At 41.0% G+C, this 17,915-nt stretch overlaps 1 protein-coding gene across 2 annotated transcripts; it reads left to right on the top strand.

Moving 5' to 3' along the window:
* The first annotated feature begins 580 nt into the window (after positions 1–580).
* sel1l (SEL1L adaptor subunit of SYVN1 ubiquitin ligase) lies at positions 581–17,493 on the top strand. Of its 2 annotated transcripts, none has more exons than XM_079695949.1 (21): positions 581–1,148; positions 1,298–1,335; positions 3,078–3,273; positions 7,123–7,290; positions 7,527–7,632; positions 7,918–8,080; positions 8,208–8,261; positions 8,380–8,439; positions 8,525–8,606; positions 8,718–8,872; positions 9,352–9,408; positions 9,493–9,561; positions 11,524–11,601; positions 12,965–13,027; positions 13,185–13,272; positions 13,466–13,614; positions 13,715–13,880; positions 14,482–14,556; positions 14,736–14,908; positions 15,321–15,464; positions 15,595–17,493. In XM_079695949.1, the coding sequence occupies exons 1-21, from the start codon at positions 1,061–1,063 to the stop codon at positions 15,895–15,897; spliced, it is 2,475 nt and encodes an 824-aa protein (XP_079552075.1). In that variant the 5' UTR covers positions 581–1,060; the 3' UTR covers positions 15,898–17,493. The 2 variants fall into 2 exon arrangements, with proteins under 2 accessions (XP_079552075.1, XP_079552076.1); XM_079695950.1 differs by having other exon boundaries at positions 15,321–15,449.
* Positions 17,494–17,915: the final 422 nt, after the last annotated feature.

The following is a 17,915-nucleotide window of genomic DNA, read 5'->3' on the forward strand; positions in this document are numbered from 1 at the left end:
AACTAAATTATTTCCACTGTTAAATGTGCATACCTCCTTACATTAACTTCCCTTTCTCCACCAGTAGAGAGCCATGCTAATTTCCTGTGAGAATTAATGGCCCTAGTCTGATGTTTTTCTCATGCTTGAGGTGGATAAACATAGGCATGAGCCTACTCATACGGTGGTTTGAGGAGAGCAATCCTACAGCTGAAATGTAATATAGTAATATATCACAATTAGTTTAGAGATTCAATTTTACCTATCAGTTTTTTTACGATTGCTAACCCACTTGTTACGGTACTTGTCTCATTTTGTTGACTCGAAACAACACACACACCAAATGACACTTGGAAATAAACAATTCAGGTCATTTTTCAAAATTGCCTTTCTGCAACAAAATAATACACATTCTTTACATTTCGGATTCACTGTTCAGTGTATGCACTTATGATTATCTTCTTAACCTGTATTGGTGTCGTGGACAAACCGGACAAACCCATCAACTGGAAACAAAATTGTGTACGCACCTGATTCGCTGATACAGGGTAGGTGCCCACTCATTGGTTACTGTCAAACGGAACGCGCTGTGATTGGTCCAAATGAGGGAATAGGAAGTCTCGATCAGTAGTAGGAGCTTAACATGGATAGCTAAGTAGTATCTGGTTAATATAAATCAAAAGCCTTGCATGTCGCTGTAAAACTTGGATGATAGAGAGTACCGAGAGATAGTAGGCAACCATTTATTACACTAAGGAGTTGCGTCTCATTCATAATATTGCGCTGTTTGGTTGGTCTTTCGTGTGGCTATGTAACACTAGCGTGTTAGCTAGCTAACGTTAAACGTCAGTTACTACTCTGCTAGCGCAGGTTGCATCGAAATCTGTTAGCTTGTTTGACAGCCACAGGAGCTAAAGTCAACCAGGGTTTATATCAAGACAACACGGTTCCGTTTTGTTGAGCGTCGGAGAGTTTATTTAAGCTGAATATTATAGTGTGACCCAACTGTAACTGAATGTTTGGCGATAGAAGTAGCAGCAGCTACAGCTAGCAGAGCGCTAGCTTGTCGACATCAACAACAATGGGCTATAAAAGGTATTTTAAGACGGCAAGAACCTTTTATTTGTTCACCATTCTGCTGATAGTCTTCGTCAAAGGAATAACAGCTGGTAAGTGTGACATTCAACTGTTTAATGTGTGCGCAGACAGAAGTGTCTACGGTTCTTCAACTGTTTCAAGCTGCTGTTTATTTTTAGCTAACAGATTCATCCATCTCAAGTTTACACTGTGTTTACTCTCCCTTATTAATACCTTTCAGATGAAGAGCAACAGGGGAACGACGGGCCAGAACTAAAGGTATGTCATGAGCTATTTTATAATGATCCTCATATCAAACCCTGGGGATCAATGAATATATTTCTGTTGTATGTGATGCAAACAACTGTTGATATAATTGCAAAGGTTATGTTGATACTGCGAGATGTTTACAGCAATGGATTGATTCAAGACTATCCGAACTACTACCTAAATATATATTTTAAATATACTTAATTTAGGTGTTAACTAAATGCTTGAGAACATTTCCAGAGTACTTCTACTAATCACACTTTGGTACAATTGCATTTAAATATATACCTGTGTCTCCAAGTCTTCGAAACATTTGGAGATAAGACACAATATATTCTTACATCACATAATTACCAATTAACACAGTACAAAACAAAACACAGCTACATCTGTATTAGGGCTGCACGATATTGGAAAAAACTGACATTGCGATTTCCCCCCCTGCGATATATATTGCGATATGAAAACATACAGAAATTGAAGAAAAGACCGTTTTTTTCTTTTTCTTCAGCAAACCATCCTTTCTTGAACTTTAATTCTATACAATTAGTATTTTTTTAACAATATTTAACCGGATGAAAGATTTTAGTCACGGACGTCTGGATCTTAAGTTATCAGAGCAACAAGCTGAGCTAGCTCGGTTAGCACCGCCGAACTGCCCTGGAGAAACACATGAAACTACTTTATTTTGTGTTTTTACCTTTAATCACCGGGTCCGTTTGCTTTGGAGATTTGATTGTGATTTTGCTGTGCATGCAGAGCCTGCATGTCACTCACTCAAGTATCCCTGACATGAGCCGCGCGAGTTTTCCTTTTGTAGCAAGCAGCAACATAATTGTAACATGACGTGTTTGAGTTAATTTGCCTACTCAATATCGCACGTCCTAAAAATATATATATATAAAAAATAATAATAATAATTTTAAAAAATTGCACATCCTGCGATGTGAATATCGCGATTATCGTCACGACACGATATATCGTGCAGCCCTAATCTGTATGTTGTTCGAGTGTGATTCTGTTAAGCAGCTTTGAAATCCAGTGATCTGTTTCTCATTTGTTAGGGTTATGTGAATATGACCTGGCAATTACGCAACTGAAACAAACAATTCATTGAAAAAGATAAACAACGACAACTTGTTGTGTTGTGAACACATTGTATTGCTAAAAAATGATTCTTATTTTAGTCTTTTCAAGCATCAAAAAACTGGTATTTTTCACTGTTTAATCTGCATCCAAAAAAAACCTTAAGATTGAAATCTGCACATAGCCTATTTCATAATCTATTATTATCTTCCCTTGGTAATGTAAAAGTCTTAGAACTGTCACTTACATATGTTAACAATATAAAGGAGAAACACTTGAGGCCGTAATAAGAGCTGATGACCTTGGTATATTTTTTGTGTAAAAAACCATCATAGCTACATGCATATCCTGGTACATTAAAGGAAGAGGAAACGGGGGCTAGCTTTGTATACAATTACAAAATATTAATATGTTTGTACAGATTAACTTCTACAGTTGCAAGCAAATATTACCTGTAATATTTCGAAGGAGTTTCCATCAAGTATATCAACTTAAGCCAATTCAATACATATTTAACTGGCTCAAGTTTACCAGAAATAACTTTCAGTAAATGACCTGTACATCAATTGTTTTGTAACACAACCATCCACGACTGCAGTATCAGAACCTGTACACAACCTGAATTTCCGGTTTACTTTATAATAACATCTCGGTCATCTCTCCAGTCTTACCATGACCCAGACGCTGAAGAGGAAGACGTCCGCCTGGCGGGGAATGTTGTGGCCGGTGCCTCTGTGACCTCTCGTCATGAAGTCTCGCAGCCAGAAGAGGAGAAACCGTCATCTGAGGAAGGACTGGAGGGAGAGGAGAAGGAGGACCTGCCTGAGCAGCCTCCTCCTGTTGAGGAGAAACCCAAAGAGAGTAAGGACTGAACATGTATCTTAAACGATAAACTCTAAATGCTTCATTAGGTGCAGCAACAGATGTTTAGTTAGTTAGCTTTGCACTCAGTTCAACCAAGTACGCAGAATGCTTAAACATGGCTTAATGTTGAGTGCAATTTGTTGTACAACTAATGGATTTTTTATCAAAATAAAAGTGCAATATTCAGATTGCAGGAAGTACAATCTTTGTTAAAGGCTAAATATAAACTATATTCTACAGACCATAATCATTTAATATATCTTTTATAAATGTCATTGATAATAATGATGCAAAACGTTTAATAGCCCCAAAATCGTGTTTCATATTGCAATAGGTCAATATAATGACAATAAGTTGTTTTGTTTTTTAAACGTGCTACCCTGAATGTTATGAACTGAATTTGAACCTCTGTATTTTAACTACCAAACACATGCTCTTGTTCCTGGCGATGGTATGTTTTTCTTGGCTTTTGAAATGTCTGTGTGAGACATGAGCTGGCATTTCTTCTGTCACTGTTGGCTCACCGGCTTTTGAGTAGAGTGGTTTTTGCCTGTCCAACTAAAGCAAGGAACAGATGGAATAGTGGAGCAGCTTTGAGACCTTTCAACATGCAGTTGCAGGTAGAAAGGACAGGATACATACTAAAATACATTTATTATTATTATTATTATGATGCTTTTAAAGCAGGTTTTTTGTTGTCTAGCCTTTAAAGAGCCTGTGACATGATTTTCCCCCATCATCCAAACCCATCAATTTGAGTAAATATTGTCCCCTTGAAAACCGTTACTGAACTGATTTTGGATATTTGTACTTTGATAACCATTAATCTGCCCTTCAATGTTGACCATTTCCTGGATCTTCTCGGGGATTCTTCAAGTCCCGCCAAATTATGGGTGACGTCAATGCGGGCACAGCGCTCCAGCTGCACCGTTCAGGATCCCAGCATCTGCATGTAAACGCACGATGGCGCACACAGCAGCAAGCTCAGACAGCGATGACAGTTTAATTTTGAACGTGTCTGAGAGCTCATATGAGGCTGAAGGATCGGTTTATTTTGTATCTGTTAGAAGTTTAGGAATTAGGTGCGTCAATATGGGCGATCATACGGTCATGTAGCCAGTGGTGGACTGGGACTAAAAATCAGCCCGGGACTCTCGACCGGCCCACTTCGGTACCACTAGTAAATTGCCAACGGGGGGAGTGAGGGATGTGCTAGTGACTTATCCGACCGGCCCACTTCGGTACCGGCCCATCGGGATTCGTCCCGATGGCCAGTCCGCCACTGCACCCAGCCCAGCCCACGTAAACTGTCAACGGGGGGAGCCTCGCTGCGGGGAAACGGTGGACCTAGTGTCCCGATCGGAGTGGGAATAATAATAATAATAATAATAATAATAATAATAATAATAATAATAATCCGTGCATTTTATCCATTAATTTCCCCAACATTGTGGTAAAAAAAAAAAACACACGTTTAATCCATGTTGGTGTACTACTACAACCAGTGGTGTAGTGGGGATGTTTAACTGGGTGGACGGGGTGGTGGGTGGACGGGAGACACTATGGACGCGCTCGTGAACTGTCAACAGGGGGGGGGGGGGCTTGGGGACCTCTGTGTCGCCTGTCAGCGCAACTTACATGATGCCGTTTAGACAATATAATAATAAAGGGCGGTGCCGGCTGTCAGCGAACCGATCCGGCCTTTCTGCGCGACTATCACTCAAATGCGGGACATAGTCTCAATGTGTGGGACGCGGGACAAATAATACAAATGCTGTGTGTGCAGTCCCGCACAGTGCGGGACACCTGGTCACCCTACACACACAGTTCTGCCCCTCACACACACACGCTTCAAATCAAGTTGCATAAATGCTTGAGCTACGTTTTTATTATAATTACTGTGAAATCTGCCTATTATGTTTTCGTCATTATTACAACAAACACACACTGCAACTGATAACACTGGCAATGATTTTAGATGTATTAGACTATTTAAAAAAGAAATCATGCTTCAAATAAGTGGGGGTACGGCGTACCCCCGCGTCCAACGCCCACTACACCACTGACTGCAACTACAAAAAGCTAAGGTTTGTTTTCTCATCAGGAAATGCAGACCGGCTCAAACAAAAGATTTTTACATCATCATCCTCACGATCATTTCATGTGTCATATGTTCGCCGAATTGACATGAAAGCACTAATAAATGTAGTTTCATCCACTTGAGTTTACAAAAATAATCGATTTGTTTTTATATCACATCCGACGGGAGGAAATTCAGCAGCTCTCACTACTGATTTTGAATCCTAATTTAATCATCATCTTCATCACGATCATTTATGTTTATGTTCGCCGAATTGACATGAAAGCACTGACAAATATGAATATACTGTAGTCAACTTCATTAAAACGTTATTAACGTGCCTAAACTCAGTAATTCACCATTTCTATGCATGACAATACACTTTGTCCGTGTTTGGCTCTCTCGCCGCACAGTGAAGCGTTCCCGCATTGACGTCACTTCCGGCTTCCCCCAAAACCTCAAAATGAGTTGAAGGAATTTTCCCGCGATGTTCGAAATTATTGATATTTATCGGAACGGTATCGCTTTTTCTTTTTTAAACTGACGGTTCAAGATTACTAGTAGCCCACTATTTCATTGCACAACAGTTGTTGGGTTCGTGTCACAGGCTCTTTAAGGTGTGTGTGTGTGTGTGTGTGTGTGTGTGTGTGTGTGTGTGTGTGTGTGTGTGTGTGTGTGTGTGTGTGTGTGTGTGTGTGTGTGTGTGTGTGTGTGTGTGTGTGTGTGTGTGTGTGTGTGTGTGTGTGTGTGTGTGTGTGTGTGTGTGTGTGTGTGTGTGTGTGTGTGTGTGTGTGTGTGTGTGTGTGTGTGTGTGTGTGTGTGTGTGTGTGTCCGCCCGCCCGCCCGCCCGCCCCCTGAGAAATTAACAGCGCCTCGCACCTGTGGCTCCTCTTGCAGACAGTTACATCATTTTACCTGGGGATTGTTTGTCAGCTTCCTGCTAGCATCTCACACACATAAACGAATGAGCTTGTAAGATGGGCAGTTATTAGCATTAACAGACTTTGTTTGAATCTATTCATCTCCAATTATTGTTTCATGGAATTAAAATAAGCACAGCAGACATGGTAACACATTATTTGTGTCTTTTTACAATTATAGTTTTATTTGCACTCAATACAAACTATTTCAAACAAAATAAAACAAACACACACAGGAGGAGGGGGAGAAAAGGTGTATACACAGAGCATTTTATTGTATATCACAGCATAGTCTATTTGTGTATCTTGATTATATTATTAGTATGTTTCTAAAAACACAGGACAATTTGCATTGGGGGATTTCCCTCTTGTTTCATTCTCGTTATACTGTCTAAATCCTCTCACACTTCCACTGTCTGTCGCACAAACCATGCATATCTGCCATAAACATTTGTATATGCCAGATGGGGCAGGAGGGAAGGGCAAACCCTGCAATCCAAAGCCTTTATCCAGAGAAATGGGTGGCTTTGTTATAACAATATTTTTATGCTGAGAAAAGAAAGCTTGTTAAAGTTATACCCAGCTACCCACCTCTTGGTAATGGTCTTTATATGCCCAAAAAAGCAGATACCTTGAATTATTTGTTAATGATTTATACAGTACAGAGATTCCTAGCCCAACAACAATATTTGAGATGTGACATGCATTCCTGGTTAAAACAATCATTTAAAATATTTCAAATGTAACCCACAGGGTTATATTTTTTATAAAAGTTTACATGTTTTCATAAAACATCCAGTTATTTTCTCTTTTTCTTATATATCATTTTATATTTTGTTCATACAGTTCCTGTGGTGAATGGTGGTACAGCCCATGGAGAGCCCTGCATCTTCCCCTTCCGCTTCATGGACAAGGAGTACTCGGACTGTACCACTGACGGACGGGGGGATGGGCGGCTGTGGTGCGCCACCAAGTACCACTATGACTATGAGAAGAAGTGGGGATTCTGTGAGAGTAAGTTAACCTTAGCTGCTATATCCTAAATGATAGCCGGTATTTTGAAGTCCCAATGAAAATAAATAGAACTGTTTACTAATATTTATTTCCTCATCAAATGAAAAGCCTTTAAGAAGCTCAACACCTTCTTTGGTTTCGTTTTCTGAATGACTATTGCCCTCTTCACTACCAAAGATTTAAAAACGTATTTATTTGTAATCTGCATTCTTCATTGGCTTCTCTTGTTCCCTCAGCGGAGGAGGAGGCGCAGCAGCGACTGCAGGTGGAGGAGACGGATGAGCAGTACCTGACGGTGCTGCGCATGCTCAACGCCACCACCAGGAGGACCCAGAAGAAAGAGTGAGTTTCTATTTCTTTTGTCCAGCTTTTGAATATTCTCTACAAACATTTGGATATGTGTATAATAAATGGTGTTATGAAATCATTCAAGTTAAAACGACACTATAGGAGTAGTTTAGGCCATACCTGTTTTATGTGTGCTTTAGTAGCACGAGACTTAGCCCGGCACATCCTTGTTTGCTTAAGATCTCATCATGGTTCTGTTCATGTACACACGATTTGTATTATGCCTGTGTCAATCTGCCTTTACTCACGCCACCTCTGCTTCTTCATCCGCCCTCTCAGATTGTACGAGAAGCTGCTGAAGATAGCGGATAAAGGCCACCAGAAAGCCATGGAGAAGGTGGCGTACGCCATGTTGTTTGGAGACTACATGAGCCAAAACGTCACTATGGCCAGAGAAATGTTTGAGAAGCTCGCCATAGAAGGCTCGCCTAAAGCCCAGACGGTAAAGATCTCGTATGAACATGTTAAGATGTCACTTGGAAAAGATATCGCAAGCCATTTTGAGCTGACATCTTATCAAATGCCCTCAGTCAGCTGTGTAACATGGTGCTCTGTTTACCTTTCCACAGGCTCTTGGCTTTCTCTACGCAGCAGGACTTGGAGTTAATTCCAGTCAGGCTAAGGTACTTTAGAATCTGTATGACTGATCTGTCTACTTTGGACAAAACTGTAAAATAATGTAATAAAATTGCTCAATTTCTAACAGTTATTCACATATGTCCTACATTCTCTGTGTGCCAGGCCCTGGTTTACTACACTTTCGGCGCTCTGGGTGGAAACTTGGTAGCCCATATGATCCTGGTGAGTTTATTTTCTAAGTGGAGCAAGGACTCAGTCGTTATTTCCTAAGTATGGTAAAATGACATTCCTTTTATCTTGTCCTCAGGGATACAGATACTGGGGAGGTGTGGGTGTTCCCCAGAGCTGTGAGTCAGCACTGACACACTACAGGCTGGTGGCAAATCAAGGTGAGCATCTAATCCAATTATATAATAAGATGTTCAGGTGTGACGTCTCTTCCTGGGCTCATCACTCTTTCTATTCCACCTGCCTCCTCTTCTCCCCCTCCCCGCCTCCAGTGGCCAGTGACGTGTCTCTGACGGGGGGCTCGGCGGTGCAGAGGATCCGGCTGCTGGATGAGGTGGAGAACCCGGGGTCCACCAGCGGGATGTTGGAGGAGGACCTGATCCAGTACTATCAGTTTCTAGCTGAGAAAGGAGACGTGCAGGCTCAGGTAAACTATCGTATCACCAATGAGTGTTTGTTCAATGCAATGCAGGGATCTGAATCAAATGTAGTGGTGGTATCGGGGTTAGTTGTTGAGAAGAAAAGATCAATACATCTGAAGCTATTTCTAGAACTTCAGATAAAGAAATATAACTACGTGCAATGCGGAGCCTCATTGTGTAGCCTTGTATTTTGTATATTTCAATTCTAACTTTGACCTGGTCTCAGTGTCTTCTGACAGTGAATTGATGTCATGGTAAGGAAGCTGGGCAACAGTTGATATTGGTCATGAAGAAAGTTAACATTTGGTCAGAAAGATATACATATTTGACCTGCATTTCAAACCCATAGTACATATATTTAATTGGAAAAAACAAGGCGTCATTGTGTGAATGTTAATGGTCAATCTGAAATGGGATTTTCCCATCTATGTAACTAATCGTGTTTCACTTACAAGTTAACCAAGTTCTTTGTGTCCCCTGATAGGTGGGGTTAGGTCAGCTACACCTGCATGGAGGACGCGGAGTAGAACAGAATCATCAGGTTCATAAAATAATAAAAACATGATTTATTGATGTTGTTGTTTTTACACCGTTTAATGTATTTTTGATGCCTCCTCTCCAACAGAGGGCGTACGACTACTTCACACAGGCTGCAAATGCAGGGAATACACACGCTATGGCTTTCCTCGGCAAGGTGGGTGACATCTGTGTCTCTATCAGCTTGTGGGAGGGGGATGGCTTGATTTAGGAGTTTGTAATGACAGCTTAGTTACAGTTGTTTTATTTTACACTGATAAGCAAGCTGGACATTGTTTCTTTACCATAACCAGGACTCAAGTTGTAAAAAAGAAATCAAGGGGGATGGTGGATTTTAGCATATGGGGAAATAATTTGTGCTGATAACCCGCAGAGGGTGGGAGACCAACCGGCATAAAGATAATTATTATACTCCTAAAACAACATGCATGTTATGGATGTTCAGATACTCCTTTCATTGCTCTTGACCAAGTCACCTCAGAATTAGAGTCGGTCCCCGGGCTGCCATGGCACCACTAACATTTAGGGTCAAATGCAGAGGACAATTAGTGCAAAATCTTTTTTTCACTTTAATTTAAAGGGGGGGAGGGGATACAAAAATGTGGTTATAATGGAAGTCTATGGTACAAATCTTGTAGGTTAACAGTCCCTCATTTATTATTAAGATGGATCAGCTGATTATACTAATAATAAAGTCAAAATAGTTTTTAGAATGTTGAATTATAGTGTATTTTTTCAAAAAAGCAGTCACTGGTATACAATCAAAACTGGTATCTAAAGGGTTACATTTTTATCGTAATTAAATCATTATGTAAATTAAACACTTCATGAAAAATATTGATCCGTCATCATTTTATTGCAGTTCAAATACAAATATTTTATGTTAACATTTCCAATGTTACTTTTTTTTAACAGGGCATTAAGTGCAAATTGAAATTGTTTACAAAATATATTAAAAGATTATACAGATAATACAAAATAGGACCAATGTTGTCAATGGCTGCCGACTCCACTCTCCCCCATCTCATAGAAGTTTCCAAAGATTTTCATAATCATGCTTTTTGGTCTCAATTTTTCTGGCTCTTGCTTTGGGATTGTTAGCTAAGCAATGGCTTTGAAGCCAAGTCTTGACATACTGTATACCTCTGGTCTGAACTTGTTCAGTGGAGGGCCACTTGATGAAAAGCGAGGCTGACATGCTTTTTACCTCTAGGGAGCTTCTAGTTGTGGTTCAAATGTTCATCTGACTAAACCCACGTTCACACTCAGCTGTGGAGATAACCAGAGTGTTCACTGCTTGAAGGAGGGGTTTCAGCTCTTCTGGTGCTGGTGGTATCATTTCATCAACAGTTTTGAGTCTTACCAGCTAGCTAACACGAGAGAAAAACGTAGCTAAACTCCAAACTAAGTTGTTATTGCTGCTTATGTCCATAGATTCCACCTTTGGTGAGTAAAGTAATGACTAAGATTACTGACTCTTGACTTACCTGAAATGTTATTTTTAGTATTTTTAAATATGAAGTCCCTCAGATCGCGTTGTCCTCCTGGTCCCTTTTTCATTGTAATGACCGTTACCTGCGCTTCTGGCATCGATCAAACAGGCGCATCACGGCGCTCTGGCGCCCTCTAGGGCACTCGCACAGCATAGCGTCAGTGACTTGGTAAAAATGTCATTGCGTGTGTGCGTGTTCCCTCGCCCACAGTATTTTACTCAAAATGCGCAAAATTAATTTAGAAATAACAGTAATACCAGTGTCACGTTCATTGATAAAATGACATAAGGGATGGAAAGTGGGAATGGCAGTTTTAGAAGGGGGATGATTTTGACCGTTTTTATTTCAGGGGGGATGCCATCCCCCCTCAACTCGAGTACTGACCATAACAACAACTTCAGCTTGTCCAAAATCGTCTCTCGATACCAATCTGTTTCACTTCTGAGTTTGCAAACATTATAAATAAATCTCCAATTCTGAAATAAGAACGAGTCGGAGAGCAGAGAGATGCAGCCCAAGATATTCAATCCAACATAAATATTGCTGAGATGATTTGGCCTTTCTGTTTATTAGAGGGCGGTGCAGTGCATTTGTATTTAATCTGTCCCTCCTTGTGTCCTTTTCAGATGTACTCTGAAGGCAGCGAGTATCTCCATCAGAACAACGAGACAGCCCTGCAGTACTTTAAGAAGGCCTCTGACCTGGTGAGCACTCACGCTACTATGTTAATCTGAACTCGGTCATTTACACCACTATTGTAGGGAAACCAAAATTGAAGAAATAAACAAAAATGGACTTTACATTTAAAGAGAAAGAAATATTGAGAGATTAATGTTGCAGAAAGAAAAACTGAAAGTATAAAGTCTCACATTTAAGACACTTGAAACAATGGTGGTTTTTCCTAAGATCGGGTTGTAATTAGGCTGATACTACTTTGCATGGGAAGCAATGCGGTTTCTTTAAAAAATACAAACTTATTTCCTAGTTTTATTCTTATGAATGTGTAAACATCATTGCAATTGTGTATCAATGGAATCTCAGTTAAAGAGCATCTTGCAGGTTTTTATTTTTTCTACAATTATGCTTAAACTTGCTTGAAAATTACAATTAAAATAGTGAATGCAGGATTTGATATGTTTTACGAGACATAAGGGCAGGAATTCAGAGGGAAAGGAGCAATTTTGAGCTCTGGTCTTAAAACTGCTTTTTTTTAAGGTCATACGTCAAACGCGTCATATTACATCACACAGGTGACACATCTCCGCTCTCTGACCGCGGGTATAGTAGAGTTGCGTTGAGTAGAGCGGTTGTGTTTTAATGAGCTGGTATTTTTCGGTAGTTTTACATTGTATTTCACCATTTGTAATCATGGTGCAGTATTGTGTTTGTGCAGGTTGCACAAATACCAGCCTGTCAGGACATCGAGTCCACAGTAAAAAGGACCGGAGCTAGCGTTCGTTCCTGGGTGTGTTGTGCATCCACCTCCCTGCAGCACATACTCTCCACAGCTTTATCAGGAAACCGTATTACTTCTGTGTCTTCTGTGTCGAAACTAGCATTGGGATCCATGTTTATTAATAAGTTACACCGGCCGCTCTCCCCCTTGTGTCCCCCGTGTTACGTCACACGCGGGAGGTCACGTGCCGAGAATGTTTTATGCGGAAGTGAACATTTCTTACAAAAACGACGCCAGATGTCACTGTAGTGTATATTTCTGTATATCTTTTTGAAAATCTAGTGTATTCATCATTTTCCTACACATTTATTCACAGGTTTCTTTAACCTGGAAGTTGCTCTTTAACATCCAAGTTCTTGAATTTACAAGATCTAAGATCAGAATTATTATTATTTCTTTACCTTTGAATGGCCTCAATGCACCATCATAAATGTACCCTTTAGTGTTTGTATGAGCGTTATAATGACAGTTATTATTCAAGAGAAAACGGGTTTCTGTTCCTTTGAACTCTAAGCTGATATGTTATTCAGTTGGGATTCACTATCATTAATATCTTGGATGCATTCCTTTTTAATTAACTCGTGCTTTTTTATATTTATTTTCAAATCCAGGGTAATCCAGTGGGACAGAGTGGCTTAGGCATGGCCTACCTATATGGAAGAGGTGTACCGGTGGTAAGCAACTTTACACAATACAATCCTTTTCTAAATGATGTCTACGTTTATTATGCACTTTTGATTCTAAGCTTTTACTCTGTGTTGCTCACCTGGAAGCTACTCCCTCTTGCTAAAATCAGAGATGTTTGAAAGTGTGTGTGATGTGTGTTTTCAGAACTATGAGCTGGCCCTGAAGTACTTCCAGAAGGCAGCAGAGCAGGGCTGGGTGGACGGACAGCTGCAGCTGGGCACCATGTATTACAGTGAGTGCTTACTTAGTGTGTGTCACGGCCTCTTCATAGCGCCTGCTTGCTGTAAATATTGAACTGCATCTGAAGATCGAATAACCAGTTTCTATTTGTCAGCCCTCGATCTCTTTCTCTTGAATTTCTTCTCATGATATACACTTTCATTTGATTCTCTGTTTTGAATCCTCCTCTTCCTGTCGTTCCTCAGATGGCATTGGTGTGAAGCGTGACTACAAGCAGGCGCTTAAATTCTTCAACCTGGCCTCCCAGGCGGGTCACATCCTGGCCTTCTACAACCTGGCCCAGATGCACGCCACCGGTACCGGAGTGATGCGTTCCTGCCACACAGCTGTGGAGGTGATTATAATTATATATACTCTCTGTTGGATGCTACTCCGTCGTTGCTTAGACCCAGATTTTTGTTGTGTCATACCAAGTGTGTGTATCTCTGTTGCAGCTCTTCAAGAACGTGTGTGAGCGCGGCCGCTGGTCGGAGCGTCTCATGTCGGCCTACGGCAGCTTTAAGGAGGGGGAGCCGGATGCCGCGCTGGTGCAGTACCTGCTGCTGGCTGAGCAGGGCTACGAGGTCGCCCAGAGCAACGTGGCTTTCATCCTGGACCAGAGTAAGAGAATTACATTGGTATTATGGCAGGAAGGAAAGGAGTTGTGTTTTAGTTAAAATCCCATGATATGTGCATAAGGCGCCAAGTCAATAGATTGGCACTAGCAGCAAAATCATTTTAAACTGTTCATTCAGCATTAATATCTTAATAATACACTACTGTATATAGTGTAAAAAACATGTTATGCATTGTAGTCAATTGTGCACATTTTTACTTTAACTCTTTGTTTATATATATCTTTATTTTATTTTGTATTGCACATTATTACCTTTCCCTGTTATTCATCAAACATTTTTATTTTATTATAAAAATTAATTATGTTTTATGAAAACCAATTTCCTCCTGAGTAAACATAGAATTCTGATTCTTAAACAGTTTAGTTATGCATTTAAAGAAACGTTTCTATAAGCAAACATTCTTTAAACAATCACAGTTGGTTAGCTTCTTGGTATGCAGCAGCAACATTGCTTTAGTGAAACCAATTTTGGCCAATTGTGTGTTTTTTATCATGCAAACTCTCTAAAACAGTTGACACGCCAACAACTATGGGAGAAGCAACAACATCCTAACCTTTCTTATTTCTTTGAATTGTAACACACAGAAGGTGTGAGGATCTTCACTGAGAATGAGACCTACCCTCGTGCTTTGCTGCACTGGACCAGAGCTGCTGCACAAGGTGAGCACACGCACACACACACACACACACACACACACACACACACACACACACACACACACACACACACACACACACACACACACACACACACACAGTTGGGAATCCATGTATAATTGGTTAACATTACAAAAAGTAGTTGAACCTGGCTGCTAAAAGAACCAAATTCTCATTCCCAGGTTACACTGTGGCGAGGATAAAACTAGGAGACTACCATTTCTACGGCTACGGGACGGACGTGGACTATGAGACGGCGGTCATCCACTACAGGCTGGCCTCAGAGCAGCAGCACAGCGCCCAGGCCATGTTTAACCTGGGGTACATGCATGAGAAGGGGCTGGGCATCAAACAGGTGGGAACAGAGCCTCACTGGGACTCTAACACATCAGATGGTTTTCAATGGTTGACTCATAATCACTCATCACATTATGGTTCATGTCTGGTCTGTCTCAGAAATCTGATTTTTCCAGTCAAATTTCCATACAGCAGAGCACACCATAACATCCCAGCGAGACACATACATGCACACACACCAACACACACATTATGTTGTCAATGCTGAAGTTCTTTAGCATTTTACAACAAGAAGGTCCTTTTCTTTTGCTGCAGCTTTTGAGGAAATGTGTTATTTATTGGTCCATTTTTTTTCTTTGACCATACCATTTCAATTTTCCCAAATAGAAAAGTTACAAAAACATCTCTGTATGCTGTCAAATATACTAGAAAGAAATTGATGATGAGAATTGTTTCTTGTTGTTTTGCAGGACATCCATTTAGCCAAGCGTTTCTACGACATGGCGGCTGAAGCCAGTCCTGATGCTCAGGTCCCGGTGTTCATGGCTCTGTGCAAGCTGGGCCTGGTTTACACTCTGCAGTACCTGCAGGATCTTAATGTGAGTGATCTTAATGTGAGTACTCACGCTGGAGCTGGGACAATTTGGCTTTTAAAAAGAAAGTCTTAATGTTAATGCAACCAAGTTAAAAGCCACTTCATTAGAGGGAAATGAAATGTCTTTGTCCTCCCTCTCCCCCTGTCAGTTAAAGGAGCTGATCACTGAGGTGGACCTGGACCAGCTGCTGGGCCCCGAGTGGGACCTCTACCTCATGACGGTCATCGCCCTGCTGTTGGGCACGGTCATCGCCTACAGGCAGCGCCAGCACCAAATCATAGTTCCCCCTCGTCCCCCTGCCCCCGCCCCTGCGCCCCCGCCACCTCCCAGACCCCCTCAAGAGCCATCGCAACCCGAGGCCGAGCCCCAGGACCAGCGGGACGGCCCGGCCCAGGCGGAGGAGGAGGAGGAGGAGGAGGAGGAGGAGGAGGAGGAGCAGCAGCAGCAGTGAGAGGAGGCCAGCCGGAGCGAGGGCAGTGAGAGACTCTCCGTGGAGCAGATGGCGCTCACTAGCTGAATACCTGCTAGCCTCAGCGCCTCTCTTCGCTCCACAGCTGACAGATAGTGACTGCTGAGCTCTGCAGTCCCACATCTCCCTCTCTCCTTTTGAAATGAGCTGGTCCTGTGCTGAAGAGAGACAGCGGGGGTGTTTCTGGACAGAACAGAGTGCTGGGGGAGGATAACACAGACTTGGGACTTGCTAGTCTGTGACTCAGGACACTGCCAGAAGAAGCACCTATGCTCCCACCATGACAAACAGCTCTTTGGTTGCCAGATCAAAGGACGTTTGGACTAATCAAAATAGTTGGAATCTAAAATGTGCGTTAGTTTCTTCTCACTTTCCCATTTCTTTTTTTTCTTTTTTTTGGAGGAAATCACACTCAGCGGAACTGCCTCAATCCTAATTTAGAGAAAAAAATATCAGGCAGGAAAATGTAAATTCAGATCATTTTTATTTGCTAGTTGGTAAAGAACGTTTTTGCATGTGTCGTCTGAACATTTTGACTTTAATTTTAGCCACAGTGAACCAATTTACATCGCAATAATGGGTTATTTGTTTAGTTGATATGTCGGGTCATTACCTTTTCACACCTGCAATAAGAAGAAAGCAAAATGAATTTAACATAATGTGCTCAAATGTTTTAAAGCCATGATTATCATTAGAATGAGAGCGAGTAACCTCTAAAGCAGTGTACTTTAATGGATAGGATATCTGTGCAGGATAGATGATTTAATATTGAGCTCACAGGTTGAAGTGTGTTACAAAATAGCAGATACAAAGAAGGAGAAGCTGCTTAATCCTCATCCCAGAAACAGATCAAAATGAATGAGTCTTTTTGGGGAGTGAAATCGTAGAACATAGGCTTTTAAAATATTTAAAAGAATAAAAAAACGAATGAAATATGATCTACACAGTGAAATGAAGCAGAGAACAGTTTTTTTTACTATTTTATTTCATCAACAGGCTTTATTTTCATTCTAGTTGTCGTCATATCAATGATTTCTCTCAACCCATTTCCGCCTTCTTTTTAGTTTATTAAGAATTAACTAGCAGAAATTGGAGCAGCCTTAAAGAAAGCAGCGCCTCAAACTCTGAATTGTTTGTGGATACTTGTTTTTCTTTGTGTTTGGTTACATAACTTGTGAGAATATTCCACCCCCTCACCAAAAGTCCAAGTTGGATTTCTGCCAACACCTTTCAGCTCAGATGGACTCTGAGAGATGAAGCCATGGTTTAGGCCGTATTTATCCAAACAACATGAGGGACATCTGATTTTGCCACATGCATTTTTCTTTCTGTTTAGTCCATTTGTTCAGCTCCACAGTACGTGCTTGTTGTTGGTTATTGAGAGGTGATCCGCCAATATGTCTGCATGAAGTAAAAAAGGGACGATGATGAGAAATGATTCCAAACATACATACCACACACAGTTCTCAATTTGTCTAAAAAAATAAACACTCGGTCACGATTGTCGACAAGACTGCATTTTTACCATCACAAATACAAGTTTATAAAGAAATTAATAAATGATATATGGATATTTAATGGATGTGAATGTTTTCTTTATTGTTTGGTACAAAACATAAGTTCTTCACGAACTTTATGATATGGAAAACCTATGAAATGTTATTTTTGTTGGGTTTTGTTTTGCTGACGTTGATAGTTGGCTCTCAGTGGACCCCCAGCTTGTCACTCAGCTTTAGATGGTGGGGGGGGGGGCGTCAAAGTGACAGCTCTGTACTGCTGAGCATCACATTGTGCAGTGTGTAGGGGGAACCCATTGACTGGTCCGTACGCACTACTATGGAGCGGCTTTGGATCGTCGTGGCAACATGTATGCTCACGTCCTGCTGTGTCAAAGGTAAGCGCTAGAACAAGCAAGAGGGCTGTGTGCCTATTTACCATTTAACTGCCTCTAAAACAGGGCCTGTTATTAGTCAAGAGTGTTTATAGTGTGCATAATATTG

The sequence above is a fragment of the Notothenia rossii genome (genome assembly GCF_949606895.1).
Source record: "Notothenia rossii genome assembly, contig: scaffold_316, whole genome shotgun sequence".
Classification (NCBI taxonomy): Eukaryota; Metazoa; Chordata; class Actinopteri; order Perciformes; family Nototheniidae; genus Notothenia; species Notothenia rossii.